This window comes from Anoplolepis gracilipes, chromosome 13, assembly GCF_047496725.1.
Source record: "Anoplolepis gracilipes chromosome 13, ASM4749672v1, whole genome shotgun sequence".
Taxonomy (NCBI): Eukaryota; Metazoa; Arthropoda; class Insecta; order Hymenoptera; family Formicidae; genus Anoplolepis; species Anoplolepis gracilipes.
Window position 1 is genome coordinate 9,141,549 of NC_132982.1, and position 15,935 is coordinate 9,157,483.

At 35.8% G+C, this 15,935-nt stretch overlaps 1 protein-coding gene across 11 annotated transcripts in view; it reads left to right on the forward strand.

Annotated features, from left to right (window-relative positions):
- Imp (IGF-II mRNA-binding protein) overlaps positions 1-15,935 on the forward strand; it is a 116,721-nt gene that overhangs the window by 45,408 nt on the left and 55,378 nt on the right. The window contains exon 1 of one of the 11 annotated variants that reach the window (XM_072904595.1): positions 4,205-5,451. The exons of 7 other annotated variants lie outside the window; for them this stretch is intronic. In XM_072904595.1, coding sequence (XP_072760696.1) covers positions 5,366-5,451 — 86 coding nt within the window. In that variant the 5' untranslated portion in view covers positions 4,205-5,365. Of the gene's footprint in view, positions 1-4,204; positions 5,452-15,935 lie in introns of those variants that run through there. 3 more of the 11 variants (XM_072904594.1, XM_072904597.1, XM_072904596.1) reach the window with 3 other exon arrangements.

Consider the following 15,935-nt stretch of genomic DNA (forward strand, 5'->3'; position numbering starts at 1 on the left):
TCGAAATCGAAGAGTCCTGCCGAAGGCCAGCCCGAAGTCCATTAATTTTTATGCGCCCGGAAACCATTTGCCGATCCCACGCGCACTTGGGCCGCACGCTCCATGATAGCGGCATTTACGAACCATGCAACTATTAATTATCCTTAAACGTTACCTGAACCTATCCCAACCGCGTTCAAATTACCACCGGGGGAACAAAGGAGCCGATATGCATTTCCCGGAAAACAACGCCAAAAAAGAAAATAAAAAAAAAAAAAAAAAAAAGAGTTTTACTCGTGACGTGTTTGTTTTCTCGGCTCTATTTCCTCCATCAATTCCGCATAATCGGTCCACGTAATTTGTATATAAATGTAATCGCATTTAATATATCGTAATATTATCATGGATAATTTCGCGGCACAATTTTTTAAAGTGAAGTTAAAACGGAAAGAAGTTCCGGCAAAAAACGGCGGAAGATACTTATTTTCTGGGAGGAGGGAAACCGTCGTAGATTCACGCTCGACCGAGAGGATAATCGATTGGCCATTCAACGGAATTAGTCGATCGGGACAAGGTGATCGATAATATGCAGTACAGACGTATACGCGCGCCAACACGTCATACGCAGAGACTCACGGACGTGGAAGACAAAGGATATTAAGAAAATATTCTTGCTCTGTGTGTTTTTCCGTTTCTCTTTTCCTTCTTTAAACACAGCGAGAAATCCAATTTATCTTTCGTAAGACGCGCATAATAATATCGATAAGATAGTGTCTTATTTATTATATTTACCGATTGCATTTGTACCAATTAATACAATTTAAAAAATAAAAGATTACAAACAAAAAATAACATTTTTAAATATAAAAAAAGAGAATCATAGGCTTTTTAATATCAAAGTTTAGTTATCAAATTATTTTATCGTCACAATTTTATTTGAGCTAACGTCTTTTCTTCAATCATACAGAAAAATGCTTCGTGTAGTTTAATTTAACGATTATTATCGTAAAAGAACAATCTCCCTCTCTTTCTCTTTCTCTCTCTATCTCATAATCGTATTTTCGTTGTTCCTGATTCGATAACGCGAAGACGTCTTGCATAAGAAACTTGAGAAATTTCCATTTAAAATCGTAAAGAAATGTTATTTTATCGTGTCATACACCGTAAAAATCCTATAGAATTACATAGACAATAAATGCAAAATTATGCACAATAAATGTATAATTTTACATTTATTGTTTATGAAATATTTTTTATGCACGCATTAATCTCGCATTAATAATAAAAATTTGTAAACGTACTGCGACGTATTTTTTTTTTTTACGACATAGTCTCGTTATCGTAAGAAAGAAAGAGAATTTAAAGAGATTAAGTGTAGAAAGTAACAGAAATCGTTTCGAGCGCGTGACGCGCTACTGTGAATGATAAATCTACTTCAAGGATAACACCCTCGTCATTGGCGAAGATAATGACCGCCGGATCGGCAGGAACGACAGGAATACCCGAACTGCACCCATATACCTGCGGGCGCGCGAACAAAAGAGAGGACCGAGAGGGAGGGAGAGAGAGAGAGAGAGAGAGAGAGAGAGAGAGAGAGAGAGAGAGAGAGAGAGAGAGAGAAAGAGAGAATTCGCTCTTTCCTCTACCTGGGCGAACAAAGAGAGACCCCGTAACGGAATCAACCCTCGGCGACCCTTCCACGGTAATCCCGGTTCTCGCAGAGAGCCGATTTCGAAACCGTGCTATGGCCGATCTACGGGCCTGACTGTAGTTTGCCGCGCTAACAGCAGTTTCGGCATTAATGAGTCGAACATCCATTTCGCGGAGAACAATGGATGACAGTGCTTCACGAGTCACCCGGTATAGAGCTACGCGACACGACCCCCTACCGGGTTGATCGACCAAGAGCCCTTGAGCGCAGCCGACGATCAAAGAAGCGCAATATTGTGTTCCCCGAGTAGATTTGGCAAATCAAAATTCAAATTGCTCCGACGGAAAGGGAAGCGGATAAACCCGCGCGAGAAGGCAAAACAACGGAAACGATGCAGGGTGAAATTTGATTTTCGAAAGTGTTGATCCGGTGGAGAGATCACGGGGAAAAAATTAGTAGCAAATTAAAACTTAGATATGCTTAGATATGCTTACGAGATCATTGTTTCATATTATAAGTAATAGTATATAATCTTTTTATATAGAAAGATTTCATCTTTTAAATCTTAAATTTCTACAATATTATAATAGTCATGCCAAGAATATAATGTTATTATTTTTATTTTATTGTAATAATTTTTTTATTCAAACATGTGCTATTTAACCGTCCAATATTTTTTTCTTTATTCATACAAATTACTCTTATATAATAAGAATACATTTTTCTTGATAGAAGTATATTAAATGTCTTTGAACAAGCAATTTATATTCTTTTAATATCATATCAATCTTAACATTTACATGTCCAGAATATTCTCAAAATAGGAATAATCTTTTTTTTTTATTGGTGTCGTAATTTGTAAAGACGCTCTACGGAAACTTGAAAATGATTTATACGATTATTTCCAATAATAGACATGTAATGCAATAATTAATACGATTTTAATTGATTCATTTTTCAAAAAAAGAAATTTATGATCTTTGAAAGAGAAAGTGAGATTCTTTATTACACAAGAATTTCAAGAGGATCAGAATGCTCGAGTTTTTTTTTTTTTTCAAGCCATTCTTCAAGGAAAGTTTTTCTTCTTGGAAAAACGAAACTTTGAAATCGATTTTTCGACATTTATTCTAAACAACTTGCAATATTTCATTTTCACTTTTAAAACATTCAAGAAAATTCTATAGTAGGATTGATTTCGATGAACGATCGTAGAGTCTTTATCTTGTAAAACTGTGTCAGAGACTATCGTTTGACAGACGCGTTTTTTTTTTTTTTTTTCTTTTTTTTCTTTTTTTGAATGGACGACTGACGTTTATCATCGAGAACGGCTCTCAACCGCGGCGCACATGTAATATACGATGAATGCCTAATCTTAGTACCTATCAGTGTCCACCGAGCGGCGCCTCCGCTCACGGTCAATGACGTGCGTCTTCTGGCATCTACGCATTATTCGGCATGACGCATATCGACCCCGATTATTTTCCGTCAAGCCGACAAGCCGTCCTTGGCGCCAAACGCATCCCGCGAAAATTGGTAGAAACAATTCACAGCAAAATAAACTCGACTTTATCATAAACAGAAAATCGATTTCAAATATCAATCTAAAAGATATTTCAGATATAATTCGACTACGATTATTTTCATTATAAAAGTCTCTTTTTTTTTTTTTTTTTTTTCTTTTTCTTTTCTTTTTCTTTTTTCACCTATCAAATGCGAGCGATCGGAAAAGAATTCGAGAAGAGAGATAAATGTACAAAAGAGCCGGCGGAGAGAGAAGATCCCCGCGCTTTTCCGCGGAGAGAACCTTCGGCGAGAAAGTGTATCCTTCCTTCACGCACGCGTCGTAAGCCGCCTCCTCAGCGCGAGTCGCACGCACGTGGTGGGGGTGCTCGGAGAGGGGAAAAGCTAGTCGACATCTAGTGGGGGAGCCGGCGGTGAGGGTAGACTGGGCGCGGCCTACGGGACGGGACCGCGCATACAGCGCGTGTTATAAAAATAATATCAGTGTACCTAGCGCGCCTTCTCGCCTCTCGCCGAGATATCCCCGATAGCTGATATCGCTTCTCTAGACCGTGCAGGCGTTTTCGTCTTCCCCTTAACACCCCCCCTCGTCCCCTTGTTGTACGCACGAGATACGCCGGCGATAAAAAGAGAGAGCCTCTCGACGTGTCCATTGATCGTCGCGATCGTGGAAGCGACTCGCGATCGAATCTCACTTCGGAGAAAAGCCGCAAGGTAGGGATATTCTGACGTAAGGAGACGCCATTGACAGCGTGGACATCTGAGCCGGATATTAGATACCAGAAATATAGCGATGTCATTCGTATCGGTGTAGCTCGTGGTAGCACGAATTTGACAAACTCTCTCTCTCTCTCTCTCTCTCTCATTCTCAGCACGATTGATCCACGTGCTAGAAGGCATAAGAACGCGCGTATAAGTGTACGCCTGTGTGTGTGGTGTGTGTGTGTGTGTGTGTGTGTGTGTGTGTGTGTGTGTGTGTGTGTGTATGCGTGTGTACATGTATATATTCGTTTGCCGGTACGCTCGTCGATTCTAACGACGACGTCCATCATACCCGAGAGTCCAGTGATTAGACAACGCGTACTCGGAATCGTTCCGGAATCGTCCCGACGACCGGCCAATCGCGTTCGGGCCGGTCTACTTGGCTCGGTTGGTAAAAAAGCGCGAGCCGCTCCGATACGTCGAGAGGAATTCCTACGTCGGCCCAGAACGTTGGGAGAGAGAGAGAGAGAAAGACAGAGAGATATACGGATAGGGAGAGAGGGTAGCCGGCTAGAGAGAGAAAGACGCAGGAAGCGGTCGCGCGGAGAAAAGAGATAGAGGGAGGCAGATAGAGTGCCCGAAGGGTAGGGGAGGGGAGGCGACTCTGCTAGAAAGCTAGGTATCGGGAGGCGACGGGGAAAGCTAGAGCTCTTCACCACCCGCATGAGTTTCCCTTCAACAGTCGTCCGAAGCGACACGCGGCGTCTTTTCTTCCTTCTCCGAGTGCGAGTGGACTAGTAGTAGTTGACCGGTGCTCGTCGTCATAGCTATCCCTCGCCGTTGATTTGGTTATAAAATCGTCATTACCCCGTGACGTAAATCGCGGTGTCGTCATACAACGTCGCCTAAGAAGGACGGAGCAAAACGCGGGACGGAAGGAAGAGAACCAAAGAAGAAGAGAGAGAGAGAGAGAGAGAGAGAGAGAGAGAGAGAGTGCGAGGAAGTGTGTGCGTCGTAATTGACTAGAGAGAGAGAGAGAGAGAGAGAGAGAGAGAGAGAAGAAGAAGAAGAAGAAGAATCTTCGACGTCTTGAGAAATCTCGTTTGCAACGTTTCGGGATATATCGTTTGTGTCGCCTCGACGTTGAACGTGTCGCTCCGGGACGGATCACGCGACGAGGGCGAAAGTGTACCCTTTTCACGCTCGTCTTCCCTCCTTCTCTCTCCACCCTGGTGGTGCGAGAGCTCAGCCCAGTGTTTTTAGTGCCAGTGTTTAAAGTCTACCTCAAGAGAGTCGGCGGTTTGCGGCCGATAAAGCAGTTTAAGAAGCATATTTAAAACAGAGAGAGAGAGAGAAAAAGAAATACGTATATATATTAAATATATATATATATATATATATATATAGAGAGAGAGAGAGAGAGAGAAAGGGAGAGAAGAGGAAACAGAGTGAGCCTTTACGTTTTGTGCGCGAGTTCTTCGATAGCGAGAGAGCAAAGTTATTAACGTAAACATGTCTCTGGATAAGTTCGTGGAAAGCGGTTTGCAGAAGGAGATAGAGCGTCTGGAGATCGAGGAGAAAAACGGCGATAGTCAGAGGTAAAAACAAAAATCACTAACACAAGCGCTATCTCTCTCTTTTTTTTTTTTTTTTTTTTTTTTTTTTTTTTGTCGATCGCCTCGACACGCTCTCAATATCTCACAAATCTGTTGAGGTACATGTTTATGTTTATCGAGCATATAATATGGAATTATCATCGATATATTTCTTGTCGCGTGTCAGGAAATTTTGCATATATAAAAAATAAAAAAAAAATGATATACGGCTTTTAGAGTGGATAAAGTCCAATAAAGATACAGGATAATGTAATATTATTTTCCCGAGGCGCTCAATATTTTCGATCCGATTTTCTCTCCGAACTATCGCGATATGATTTAGACACTTGGCGTAAATATCAACATCTTTGAAAGCTTATGAGAAGTAGGCAATAACAAACGATGCGAGCGAGGTCATTCAAAAGTAATCAACACATTGCCTCGTTTAGAAACAGTTATAAAATTTCAATATAATTTCGTGAGATTTATTGAGTTTATTATTATTTAATATATAATATATTTGGCCGAGGTGTCGCAAATTTCAATGAGAATTTTTATAAAAATGCGAAGCATTTAACGCGAGAAAAATTTCGATTAACTTAGCAAGAGGAGGGACTATTCGTATCTCCGCGATCGCGTCAACCATCGAGACTAGATATCTCCGATTTGTCGATTGCGTCAGGCACGATTGTTTGCGAATTCGTTTTTTAAGCCGCGTACGATTATGTAATACAACGCACGAGCGTGAATTCCGGATATCGTTCGCTTCCGCTCTCGGCGCATCTCTCTCAAGTCTCCATTTTTCTTCAACTCTTTATTAATATAAGAATGTATGATGTTTTTAAGTTAAAGCTACAGTGATAAGTCAATCGGCAAAACCTGTTTCTTGTTTTATTTGATGAATCAACACAATAATTTATATCGAATAAATCGGCAAAAGAAATTACGCAATATTCCCTCAAATATTTTCTAATAAATGGCTAATATATATTTTTCTAGCTTGTAAAAAAATTTTATTATCAGTATCTCAATATATTTTTATATTTCATGTTAAATTTTTTTATTTATCAATGAATTTTTTGATTTTTAAATTGAATATATATATATATATTTTGATATTGGCTGTTTGAAAAGAATATCGACCGATAAAATTTCGATTAAAGCTCGCTTCATTAATCGCATTCTCTCGCCGCTTACACGAGAGAGAAGACCGTCTTAAATTTACCTGACGATTTACGCGTTGCGTGTCAAATATAATGGCAATCGGCGAAATGATATTGCGCGATTCTGTCTCGATCGAGCGTCGTGTAATCTCACGGCCGGTAAGAATTACGTACGCAGAGTCAACAACCTCTTCGATAAATATCAGCGATAACGTAAATCAAATTACGCACGCACGCGTGCGCATCGTTCCTGCTCATTACGCACATTCGCGTATGCGTTACGCGACGGCGGTTGCGCACTTTCGTACCAATCGGCTTCGAAAAATAATGAGAAATCATATTCAGATATTATTATCGAACGAAGGACGCAATGGATTCGAATATGATCGGCACGATTATAAAAATCGTTAAAGAATTCAGAAGAGAATTAAACAAGTAAAAATCTTATTAAATAGAGATCCGGATAATGGATTACTTAAATAATCCCTTTCTCGCCATTAATAGCTTTAATTGTACGCATAATCGCGCCGAAAATTTTTGTTATGACTTTAAAAACGTGTCTCGTTGCAGATGACTCATCGTGTTAAGTCACTGAATATTACGCAATCAGTCGTAGTCTATTTACGATAATTTATACGAATTTATACGATAATTTATACGTGTTATTTTATGCGATGAGATTTATGACGTTTCAATAATTCATTTTATACGGAAAGAGATCCTTTAAAAGTATTCCCGCGTGAGCAGAGTGGCATTTGCTGCTTTTAACATCACGATGTGCTTTTCATTTGATCGATTTTCGTCATAGCGAAAAGGTTAATAGCTTCCAATAGAGAGTAGCCAATGTCATTCCGGCACTCAAAGATAAGAGTGAGAATGCTCCTACAGCGATCTTTTCTCCATAATCACAGGGAAGGATTGATTGCGATTAATAAATAAGCGCTAGAATAAAATAGTAATTTCATTTTAATTTATTTTTATTTTATTATTATTTCTTACTTTTTTTAATATGATTTATGAAATTGTTTGACATTTATAATTACAGTCTATGAAATGCGAAAAAAATTTGTATCAAATTGAGACTATTATCGAAATATTTGGTCAGTGAAATCGAATGCATAATTAATTTGAACGTAATGCCATTGATTTCTCGAATGGAGAAATTTTATCGTGAAAATTTCAAACAATACGATAGAGAAATAAATTCTACTCTGAGCCTTGACGAGCCGGCTTCCTGGTTGCCTAAGGTCGGCCCTGATCTCAATGTTGCGCGTGGCATGACTTTGTGGTCGTCCCTGAAACGACATCGCCATCGACATGGTGGACGTCACACGGACGGGAAACTCTTTTCGGCGTAGAGTTTATCACGTACGCGCAATGTTTACTTATCGCGTTATCGCCTGATCGGAATTCTTTGATCGGGAAAATCGACCAGAGAAAGATCGACCAAAAATTGTAAAAGTAAATTGAGAAAGGTTAACGTGCCCGATACTTTGAAATATTTCTTTTGAAAAGAAATTTGTTGGAAGAGTGTTATATATTTTTTTCATTTTTTAAATCTTTCAATATTTTGACGTTTAAAAAATTATATTTTGCAGCGTCGTAGGAAAATTTAATATCACGCAAAAATTTGACTCTTTTTACGATCATATACACAATACTACATGTAAACTTTACGTGCGGAATCTTTGAGCGATTTTTAAGAATATAAATATTGAATAAATAGATAGATTTTTATACGCTTTTCACAGATAAAAAGTATCAAAATTCTTACGGTAAGCAAATATTGAAATCTTAATATTGTATATGACGTGTAGCGTGATCTCATCGTATTTGCGTATGGTAAGAATTTGTGACAATGGCGGTGACGGTGCAAGGGTGACATATCGCGTACGTGACTTCAAGAATGACACCCCGTAAAACAAAAACGCAGTGTGACTCATTCGAGAAGGTGGAATAATAGAGAGCAAGGTCCGGGCAAGACTTTCTCCTGCTATAAATATAACGGAGTATATATTCACGCATTTACATACGTGTCGTATCCTAAAATCGTCGACCTTAATTTTAGGAACGCTTCCGCTCGCTAATTTGGAGAATCAATTTTTATCTCACGAGAATACCGTGACATTTTCGAATCATCACTTTGAATTATAAACGTCAAATTATGTTTCTCATTTTTAGCAAGTTATGCCTCTTAATAACATACATTTACATTAATTGAATTAAAACTTAGTAATAATTTTTTTTTAAACCAATATTAACATTTAATTCGAATTTTTACATCAGTTATAAAGGATGCGTTTTCTAAATTTCTGAAAACAGAAAAGAAATCTTTGCTGTTTTATTATCTAAAATTTCATCAGCTACTTGTTTATTCATAAAAAAATGTAAAGCTACTGAAATGAAGTTATTATCATAAAAAAAATACAATAAAAAGTGAAGCTTAAAATTTATAAAGTTAAAAAAAGAAAATGCATATGTAATTCAACGAAGGATCCTGGCGACACCCACATGTATCAACTTGCATCAGGTACACGCCCGTGTGCATGAATTAAAGGACAGAAATAGTTCAGTGCACCATATATTCTGCGAAGCCGCTTAAAAATAATACGGAAAAATAGACCATATATACGTACAATTTGTTTTATACGACAAAGTCCGCACCGGAAACCGGCGATAAATAAATGGGCGGTAAAAAGCGGAGGCGAAAAAAATGTATTAGCGTTTTGTATCCGGAAAACCCGACTCAACGTGAAGTTTTGTAAAAGATGTGTATTTAAAATATTGATAAAACAGTTATAAATTAAATTGATGTGTACATAAAGTGGTTTGAAAATTCCATTGATAATTAAATGTAAAAAAACCGATTTAAAAAATTATCGTTACAACGATCGCAGGGAAATAGCAATTATTGATGCATCTTTGCGAGGAAATTTCACGAATTCGACAAAAAACACATCGTCACGATAATTAAAAAAAAAAATAGAGTGTGAGAAAGAATTCCGAGAAACGATGGAAAAGTCGGGAAAAAGTTGCTATAATTCTGGTAAAGTCCAGGGTTTGATAGATTCGTTTTTAGAATATTTGTCACACGAACGACAGGAGAATTAGTAGTGTAGTTGATGAAAAAATTGAGCATTAATCTGACATATCGCGCAAAATTTGTTTTAGCCTTTGCGTAATATTTTTTAAGCATGCCTGCTTACGTAATTTTTCATTACGTAAACGCGTGACGACACGTGCGCACACAATTATATTTCGGGAATTCTTCTTTCATTTCATAAGTGCACGCGCGTATATACAATTGCGATTTACAATCGGATCAAGAGATATAATTGTATAATCAAATATGTATATATACGGGCAGCGAGGAAAATATATCAATTTAATATGATACAATTCTATACTTATCTGACACATTGGTGACAGCTGGTGACGCTCCAATAACATTTACGATAAATAAATACAATACGTATATAAAAATAAAATGAATATTTCATGATAGAAAAAAATCAAATAAAGTTACATATATAGTTATTATACGATATTAAAATAGAGATTTAAAACAATTTATTAAAGTTACAATTTAAAAAATTTTATATATTTTATTAAAAAAAAAAGTATAAAACATACTTTCTTTTTTTCTTTATCTCACAAATTCTCTCCTACTGAGAAAAGAATTTGTTTCCGCTTTCTTTCGTGCAACTTTCATATTAAAAAAGGAGAAGAAAATTCAGAATATCAAGTAACATTTGGCATTGAATGCGTACTATTTTTCTGCAATATTAAGTGCCTGCACTTTTTTCACATTTTTTCCACCAATTATATAAATTAGACAAAGTCCACATTGACGCGGATACGTGGAGCCGAAACTTTCCACATGAAGCGACCCCGCTCGCCTCGTCTCCTCCACTTCTGAATCTCCTAATAGCGATCGTCATCATCGCCTCGTACGCATACACGCGTTGCGTGTCTGTCTTACCGCGCTCTTTGTATCAAATAAACGAAACATGCCCCGGGCAATCGTAATCAACGCTAAGTGCGCATCAAAAATTATAGTTTTTCGTGGGTTTTAGCGAAGGAAAATAGAAATTTCTGTTGAAATAAATGTATTATTAAATGGAAAATTAATTATTTCCTTTAGTTTAGGGAACGTTATAACGAAAAGCAAAGGATAAAATTAGGAATGAGTAAATCACGGGACGAAACCTTAATAGAGTAATACGAGACGCATCGTGATCAAAGTTCAATAAAGACAGAATCGCATGCGATCGCGAATTTCAATTCGATGGAGAAATTTTATAGAAATATTCAGCACTCTCAGACTCCAGGTTCGAACGCGTAATTTTTAAATATGCGACAAAAAATACCCAAGAAGAATGTATGAAATAGGATTGCAGTTCACAATAATTTTTCAGTGATGCTATAATTTTCTTGATAAAAAAAAAAAAAAAAAAAAAAAAAAATATGAACGTACACGCGAATGGATCGTACAGAGAAATCGCACAATGATTTCGAGCATAATCGCATCGCTATTTATCTCATTTTATAACGACAAACAATTCATGACGAATAACTATAATAAACTTAAGTGGCGAAGAAGCGCGGGGACGCGTATTGTGGCATGAGAGAGACGCTACTTACGTAGCGGAACAACATGCGTGACTTAAATTTGAAACGGACAGTGCGTGTGTGTCCGGATATACGAGACGGTTCGACGTGTCCGTCGAGTATCGCGAGGAATAGAACGTAAATGGCGAACGCGCGGGGAGGAGGAGGAGGGAGATTCCCAGAAATTGGACCGATCTGGGCCGAGTCCGACAAGGTAATGTGAAAAATACACTCGGGCTATCATTTGTCGCCAGTCGAGCTGCCATTTTCTGTTAACGTAACGCGAGGCTAGAGTTTAGCTGATTTATATACATCTTAATTGCGAGAGAGAGAGGGACAGAGAATAGGATAACAAAAAAATCCCTGATAAGTGGAAATAATGATGTTGATGATCGCAAAGAGCGACAGATTAAAAAGAGAAAAGTCGGGAGAAAAAAATATTTTATTATTAATTTTCATCGATATTATACGACAGGGAGCCGACAACGGAACATCGTCACGTGTCACGCATGTCGGCCAGATAGAGCGTTCTACGTGGCGTTGTTCGTGGCTCTATCTTCCAGTGAAAACGCGCATCGCTCCTTTTTTCGCGTCGGTAACGCAGATATCTACGAGAGAAAAAGAGAAAGAAAGATAAACGAACCGCATTGCCATCGCGGGAAATTCTCTTTTTCCAAAAGTATTCCTCCCACGTGTTATAGCGACTCGGAACGCTCGATGAACATATCTCCTCGACTCTTCTTTCTTAACATTAGAATCGATTCACATTCAGGAAATCCATTTCACACACAAAATATTATCGTTAAAACTCGATAGGAAAAAAAAAAAAGAGTCTTTAAAATTTTTAATTTTATTGAATGCCAAATATTTCGACTACTCCTAAACTGAACTTTAAATGAAAATTCCGTTAACATAAAATCTACACTTGAGATCAATTGAAAGAAATATTTCACTTTTTATCTATTTGAAGCCTTCTTACATTTTTATCAAAATATAAAAATGGCTTCAAATTTTTATAATAAAAAAAAACAAATAATATTAAATTAATAGAGAAATCTATGAGTTGTTAAAATCAATGAGAGAAATCCGTTATGAACAATTTAAAATAGTTTTTGTGATTTACGATCTTCTTATGATTTCTTAGATCAAAAAAGCAAGGAACGATTGTAACAGAAGAAACCTGCTGCGTTTTCTATTCTGTATACTTTATCACAGAAAGATGAAGAAGGAAAAAACTCCACTGAATGCAGTTTGTTATTTGCGCCTAATGTTTCAAAGAAAAGAACCTTTTTTTTTTTTTTTTTCCTCATTCAAACTTTTCCGTTGCCGCCTGCATCGAGGAAATGACATTTTTTTTGTCCGCCTGTCAATCCCAGCGTAACCGCCGTCAAAGTTTCTCCAGGGAAATTTGCCAGATAAAGAACTCAGGTAGATTCTCTGGCATGTTTCATTTAATGGTCCTTTATCCCGCGGGTGAATTTCCAGGAAGGTCTCTCCGGCGGTTTATATTTTTTTTTATCTGAACTATTCTTTTTGCCTGACAATGAAATCGAAAATACCTAAGTTGGCTTTGTACAAATACCAGAAATAACAAAAGAACCTATTTCTCATTTCCATTATGACAATTCTGCGCCTGTTAAGACTTTTTCTCTACAATTTTTCCGTCTTCCTCTAGATTTTTAGAGCTTCTTTAGGTATTTAAAGGGAAAAATGTGATGGATTGTTAAACAATTTAAGAATAAGGATTCTTCTTTTGTATATGCTTCTTTTGTTCGACATTTTACTTTCTCTTTTCCTTTATCCTGTTTTATTATTGCACACAAAGATCCTTTCTTCAAAATTTTTGCCGAAGCTGACGATATTTTACGCTAAGTTTTATGTGAATTTAATTCTTTTTTAAACCGTTATTTTAATGGAAGATATACGACAATGGAAAATATTCGTCTATTATTTAGTGACACAAAAGTTTTGATAAATATTAAGTTTTTTTTTTGTACATAAATCCCTTTTCAGGAGATATACTTTGAGAGCGTAAAAATGGCGGCAACACTCAAGATAGCAACCGCCATTTGCAAACCGGGTTCTCTGATGCTTCTCATCAATTAGCATACAAGTTGATACTCGATATTCATATCAAGTTGTAGCAGCAAACCTTATTTTGCGATTTATCTACGAATAATAAATCAAAGTAATAAAAATTAATGAAAATAATAACTTTTTTCCGTCCAAATTTTCATTAGATGCGAATTATTTTTCTTTTCTTTTCTATTATATTATATGTCGCTATAAGCGAATAAATAAATAGCTCAACAATTAAAAAAGAGTATACATGTGTTGGATAAATTATATAAATTATTATATTATGAAAATGTTATTTTACAGACATTACTTCAAACTTGCATTGTGCGCAATATAAATTTATTTTATGATATATTACATAATTATAACAGAGAGTTTCACAATATAAATTACATAAAAATACATTCCTTTTTTATAATATTTATTGTAAAACTGAAATATAATGAGGTTTGGATATTTATTACTATTTCCTATTATTACTTTTTATTAATATTTTCTGTGTATATGTATATATAAAATAATATATATTACAATATACATATATATAACTATATAAAAGAATTTATAATTTAGAAATAAAAGCTTATATTTTCTCTTTCACAGTCACCGATTATTAAAACAAACTAGGAAAATATCATGAAAAATTGTGAGAATAAAAATACTACATTAATCAATACTACTAAATAATATTAAAAAAAAATAATTGGGAGGATAATCGGCAAACATGAAAAAATACTTTTAGTTTCTTGCATGTGCAAATCTCGCCGCTAAAAAGTGCATCGTTTCAGCGCGAAATTAAAGCTCGCGCGATAATCGCGGAATTTTCTCTACTCAGCTCGAGCGCAAAGTTCCTTGCACTCTCTTTCTCTCTCCCGACGATCAATGTCCCCTTAGTCGATTCCATTTCTACCTTTTGGCCGAGGAGGACAGACGACACTGGCCGAGTAGTCTTTCGTCTCTCGTGTCTGTAAAGATGCATTCCTAGAAATGCAACGGAGCCGCACGTGGTTTCTCTATAACATTGATTAGTGTGTCTTATCAGAACCTCGTAAGCAGCGTACATCCACTTGGCTCCTCTCGCGAAATTTCATCTCGATCTTCTTTCTCGAAACAATTATGTGTATGTGCAGTTTGTGATTGCAATTTATAATTCTTTTTTGAAACATTGAAAAAATATATATAGAGTTTTATTCAGTATCTCCAATGCATCGCATACGTAATTTATGACTTTTAATTTTGTATATATATTTTTTACAATCTCTTTTACACACTTATAAATGAAGATATAAAGAATTATTTTTATTCATTTATATTATTTATTTATATTTATTATTTCTATTTTAATTGCCGAAATTATAACTGAAGTAAATTTATACAAATTATTATTGTGATTTGCAAACATTCAGACACGCAAACGCAACAAATAAATTGTGAACGGGATGAGCGGATGTAAAACATATGATTGCACTTGATATAAAATATAATATTATCTTTTACGAGAAAATAATTATTTGCACAAGAGAAACTTGTATTCATTAAATAATGGTATTAATTTGCTAATGAAAAATAAATATATTTATCGTTGCGTTCAGATATCTCTTTAAGAGATACATTTCTATTTCGGTAACCCTATGTTTAACTATAATTTCACGCACAAACGAAAGAATTTTTAGAAGAAATGAGAATAATATGAAAAAGAAAGTTGTGTAGTTTAAAAGAGATAAGAGAACAAAAGAAATCTTTATGATTTTAACTTTGGCTTTATTCTTTCCCGTGTCATGACATTTTTAAACATTAATTAAATTATCGTATGATTACGTACTGATTATCGCACCTTTTGCTTTCCACGTGTAATGACTGGTAAACGTACGAAGGGGGGAGGTCTTTTCGGTCGGTCATGAACTAACCGAGGTCACGCAAGCTTACGTAAAAAGGCACGTATCTAGTTTTCGCGATCGAGTCAGGCTGAAGGCTATTATTTATTCAACAGCCTCGTCCCACTTTGAGCTTTCTGTCGAGCTCGTGCAAGTCCGCGACGTCAGGCTGAAGGAGGACTACAAATAAAATGAAAAAAAAAAAAAAAAAACAATTCGGATGGGAGAAAATTTCAGGCACCTTAAATAGTGCTCTTTAAAATTTATTATATTTTTTTATGTTTCTTCCTTCGCTCTAGTCGTTAAGATTTTATTCCCCATTTTATTAATGTCGTAAAAAATACTCGTCAATTTAATATATATATATATTACAACGTATATTATAACGTATATTTCGATTAGGAATTAATATATGGAATATTTTATGTTGACAATTTATTTTTTTTTCTTTTTAATGGAATTTTTGTTATATGAAGTGAAAGAATTATTTGCAACATTATTTACAAATATTTGAAATATTAAAATATTAAAGTAAAATTAAATTAACATTCATCACAATAGTCGATGCAGTAGATTATTGCTTTTATGTTTGCGTTCTTTGCTTATTGCAAATTTTAATATGCAATTTTTATTTTAAAAAATCGGTTTCAACAAAGATTACCGAGTTATCTAAATTAGTATAAATTTCACATTACGAACAATTATCGCACTCGCGTTATAACTTGATTATTAAACTCACGCGGTGTTTCTGTATGCGCTG